Genomic DNA, 4,602 nt, shown 5'->3' with positions numbered 1-4,602 from the left:
GGGTTACCCGGGGGGTTGGGTTGGGGGGGCTCGTTCAAGGTCACGTAGCCAAATGTGCTCAATCTTATCATAACTTCTATCCAATCTTTGATTGTGTCAGTGTGAATATTTCGTTGCCCCCTTCGTTCATTTTCAGGCAGTGGCTTCTGTTACTTTACATTGTCAGCGACCGAGATTTAAAAAAAAAAATGTTACTGGGTCAGTTTGACTCGGGGGCGTGTGCAAGTTGTGTGAAATAATTTATTCTATATCGATATATTTTTTTGTATTCGTAATCCTTTCATTGCAAATATGTCAAATGACCCGCTGCGCTTCTCAAGCTATTTAAAATTAACGTTTTGTATCGGGGAAACGACTTCCAACAATTACAAGTGGGTCAATTTGACCCGGAGTGAATTTAATTCAAGGTGTCATCACTAACGGTTTGATTTTGGGGTGAAATTACCAATTGTCATCGTCGAGGACACTGAAGCGAAGCAGAAGTTTGAAACCGAACAGTCGCTTTACAAAAAAAAAAAACATGGCACCTCATTCTGGCATGATTGTGTAACTTTTCAAATCCCTCCACCAGCATACAAAAAAAAAAAAAAAAAAGGGAGGAAACAATACTTATTTGCATGAAGCAAGTACATTTCATGTATGGCCTACTTTTGTAAACGTTATCGTGTGAATTCCTGATCAAAATTCAGGGATTTAAATTTTTTTATTTTATTTTTTCCTTCCCCCTGTTGGAACACAAATGAAGACGAGGACATTTACTTATTTATTTATTTATTCTTAATAATGAAATATGGCGTGCGCTGCTTTCATGTGGCTTTCGCTGTCTTCCCTCCCTCCCGAAAAGAAGACGCGGCCCAGCCCCCCCCCCCCTCCAAAAAAAAGAAAAAACACATTTCATATGCTTCCAATTTGATTTGAATGACTCTTGTGTGCCTGGTCAAGGTCCCGCCGCCAATGCCGCTCAAAAAAAAAAATGTTACTGGGTCAGTTTGACTCGGGGGCGTGTGCAAGTTGTGTGAAATAATTTATTCTATATCGATATATTTTTTTGTATTCGTAATCCTTTCATTGCAAATATGTCAAATGACCCGCTGCGCTTCTCAAGCTATTTAAAATTAACGTTTTGTATCGGGGAAACGACTTCCAACAATTACAAGTGGGTCAATTTGACCCGGAGTGAATTTAATTCAAGGTGTCATCACTAACGGTTTGATTTTGGGGTGAAATTACCAATTGTCATCGTCGAGGACACTGAAGCGAAGCAGAAGTTTGAAACCGAACAGTCGCTTTTAACGGTTGATGAAAATGGTTCAATTTGACCCGGCATCTGTGAATGTTCCCACAAAGTGACAGGAGGTGGTGGGGAGGGGGGGTTGGATTTGCCTGACACTTACTAAGCCAAGCAGAAAACATTTTGCACCAATAAAACACTGTTCCTAATTGAAAACAAATCAATTGGACGCGTTCAATGTGTAAATATCCCAAAATGGTGTCGCAAACGTTAACTGGAATCAATTTTGTTGCAAATATATAAAATGAGTTGTTTTTTTCCCCCCTACGTGAAACTATTTAAAATAACTAAATTTGACCTGCGGCTGAAGGCGGGAGGAGGTGGGAGGGGCCTGAGGCAATAACTCCCATTTATGCATCCACACACACACACACACACACACACACACAATGGCGACACAAGCAGCTGGTCTTCTTGATTGTTTTTAGGCCGCCTCTTTCGGAAAACAGTTGGGGCGTATATTTTCTTTTTTTTTTTTTTTTTCAATTTTTTTTTTTTTTTTTAACTAACAGAAAAAGTAATATATTTACATAAACGGGACTGTTCCCCTCTCACATGAATCACAAGTAGTCTTAACTTAACAAGCAGACATATTAAATATGGTGGTTCAATCCTACATGGGCGAAAGCATTAAGTGCAACCTGTTTTTTTTTTTTTTTTGTTTGTTTGTTTTACGTCCTGGTCGACAGCAAACGCAGCAACTGTGTTTGCTTGTATTTCAGCGCGCCTTGTCCCTCTATAAATTAATTTTTCAAAAATCAATTATTGGCAGGCTGACATTGAGCAGTGCTGGGGGGGGAGGGGGGGGGCGAGATTGTAGTCCGCTGCTGCACTTGGCATATAGAAAACATCATTTACTCACTCGCATGATAATAACTTTCCTTAGAGGACAAAACTGGATTATTATCATTGTTCCGAAGGGCGACTTCTTTCCAATTTCCGATTAGAAATTAAACTTTTTTTTTTTAAATCATTTAAAAAAATTTGAGCACATTTAAAAAAAAAAACAAAAAAACACACAAGATGTATCTGCACATGCCAAATTTTACCAAAAAGAAAAAAAAAAATCCAATAAATACACAAATTATTGCACAGTAGAAAGGCTCCGTGGAATTCCTAAAATCCTTAGAGGTGTCCGGACAAGGTTTAAAAGTTTTAATATTCTCAGGCGACAAGAGAAATAATCAAATTAAAAAAAAAAAAAAGAAGAAGAAGAAACACCGATCAGTCTTGTTTTTTTTTTTCGACATAAGAGAGAGATTATCCAGCCATGCCCCTTGTTCAAAGTAGTCATAGGAAAGATGTCGGTGGAGACTCTCAGTCATCCGGGTCAAAGGTCATCTGCAAAAGTGGCTTCGAGGCAACCGGATCCTCCTCTTAGCTGTCCAAGATATTTCAATTTTTAATCCAAAACGTGTCCTTAAATTCGAAACGGGAGGTTTGGGTAAAGGACCGAGATTCTGTCGAGAATCGAAGAAGCCCGATGGACTAAATGTGAAACGCATTGAACAGCGCACGAGGAGTCCGGTCGCCTCCATTCGACTTTTGCAGATCGTCGGGCAGATGAGTGCGCGTCCATGTATGCGTTGATGTTTGCGTGACGCTTAGCTTCGCTCGGCTTGCTCCAGTTTGACCTCGCTGGCCATCAAATGTTCGCCGTGCCACTTCTTCATGTGTTTCTCCAGCGTACTGTAGACGCTGAAGGGCATGTGGCAGATGTCGCAGCGGTACACCTCCTTGCCGAACTGGCCGTGCGTCTTCATGTGGCGCGTCAGCTTGGAGCTCTGGGCGCACGCGTAGCTGCACAGGTCGCACTTGTAGGGCCTCTCGCCCGTGTGGCTGCGCCGGTGCACCGTCAGGTTGCTGCAGTTCTTGAACACCTTGCCGCAATACTCGCACGTGTCGTTGCGCCGGTCCTTGGAGCTGGGCGGTCGGCCGGGTCCCGGCCCTCGCAGGAGGTGCGGCGTGCTGCTGCCGCTTCGGCCCGAGGCGCTGCCGCCCTCCATCAGCTCCCCCGGCGGCGTGGAGAAACGCAGGCTGCCCGTCTCGGAGGAGGAGTGCTCCGAAGAGGTGGCGAAGGGGGATTGGCGTGAGTCCGTAAAGCCCAGGAAGGGCTCCCGGATGAAGTGGCGTGAGGCGGCGTACCCGGCCAGGAGCTGCGAGTAGACGTTCTCCGGCGAGATGAGCGGGAGAGTGGGCGGGAGTTCCAACTGCTCCCGCTCGATCTTGATCCTCTTGTTGTTGTTGTTGGAAGGGCTCGGGATGGTGATGGGCGTGGGTCGGCGCTGGAAGAGTCCCGGGAAGGACTCGGCTTCGGACACGCTGATCCTGCCGTTCATCACGGGCCTTTGGTCCGGCTCGTCCGGCTCCCTGCCTTGCTCCCTGTCGCTCTGGCCCTCTCGGTCCGGCTCGCCCCCGTTGGGGCCGTCGCCGTTGGGCTGTCTCTCGAGGCTCCTCTTGTTGGGGTTCAGTCTGAGATGATTGTCAAGGTGGTTGTACGGGTGCATGATGCCCACCCCGCCGCTCTCGCCTACTCGCTCCCCGCCCAGGTGCTTCTCCTTGGGAGACTGCCTGGGCCCATTTTCCCGGTTGGGGTTGAACTCTTGAGAGTCTTCGCTTAGGTTGGAATCTGGCCGACTCCCGTTCCTCAGCTCTTCCTCCTCCTCTTCTTCCTCCTCTTCCTCCTCCTCCTCTTCCTCCTCCTCCTCGTTGTCCATCCCCACGACCCTTCCGTCGGCCTCCCGGAGCTTGTCTTCGCCCTCTCCTCCGTCCCCTCGGTTGTCCGCCTCAGGGGATCCGCCCATGGAGCCGGACTTGTTGTGCATGTGCGTCTTCATGTGCCTCTTGAGCTTGCTGGCTTGGGAGCAGGCGTGGTCGCACAGGTGGCACTTGTACGGCCTCTCTCCGGTGTGGCTGCGGCGGTGCACGATCAGGTTGCTCTGGAATTTGAAAATCTTGCCGCAGAATTCGCAGGATTTGGATTTCCCCGCCGACTGCGTGTCCGGGGGACTGGAGGAACCGTGCCCGCCCTGCGGAGCGGGCGGCTGCGGGCCGTAGGTGAGAAAGGCCGGCGGCTTGGAGCCCGGCTGGAAGAGCGTGGGACTTAGCAGGCGGTGCATGGGGGGGACGCGGTTGGGCGACAGGGGGGGCGTGGGCCCTCCGTTGTTGTTGGTGTTGCCCGCCAGCTCCCTCAGACGCCGAGAGAAGTCCATGGACGGGGGCTCCATGGGCGTCAGGCGCATCACCCGCTCGAAGGCACTGGGATGCTGGGAGAGCAGCCCCATCTCTTCTGGACCCAGCCGCTCCCGTGG

General features: G+C 48.9%; 1 protein-coding gene across 1 annotated transcript in view; it reads right to left on the bottom strand.

The window, feature by feature from the left end:
* Positions 1–1,079: 1,079 nt before the first annotated feature.
* Positions 1,080–4,602, bottom strand: part of bcl11bb (BCL11 transcription factor B b) — a 38,818-nt gene continuing 35,295 nt past the window's right edge. The window contains exon 4 of the mRNA XM_019882651.1: positions 1,080–4,593. Coding sequence (XP_019738210.1) covers positions 2,896–4,593 — 1,698 coding nt within the window. The 3' untranslated portion in view covers positions 1,080–2,895. The remainder of the gene's footprint in view (positions 4,594–4,602) is intronic.

The sequence above is a fragment of the Hippocampus comes genome, unplaced genomic scaffold (genome assembly GCF_001891065.2).
Source record: "Hippocampus comes isolate QL1 unplaced genomic scaffold, H_comes_QL1_v1.1 scaffold5, whole genome shotgun sequence".
In the NCBI taxonomy this organism is placed as follows: domain Eukaryota; kingdom Metazoa; phylum Chordata; class Actinopteri; order Syngnathiformes; family Syngnathidae; genus Hippocampus; species Hippocampus comes.
Note: the sequence above shows the minus strand (reverse complement) of the source record. Positions and strands in the feature narration are given on the sequence as shown.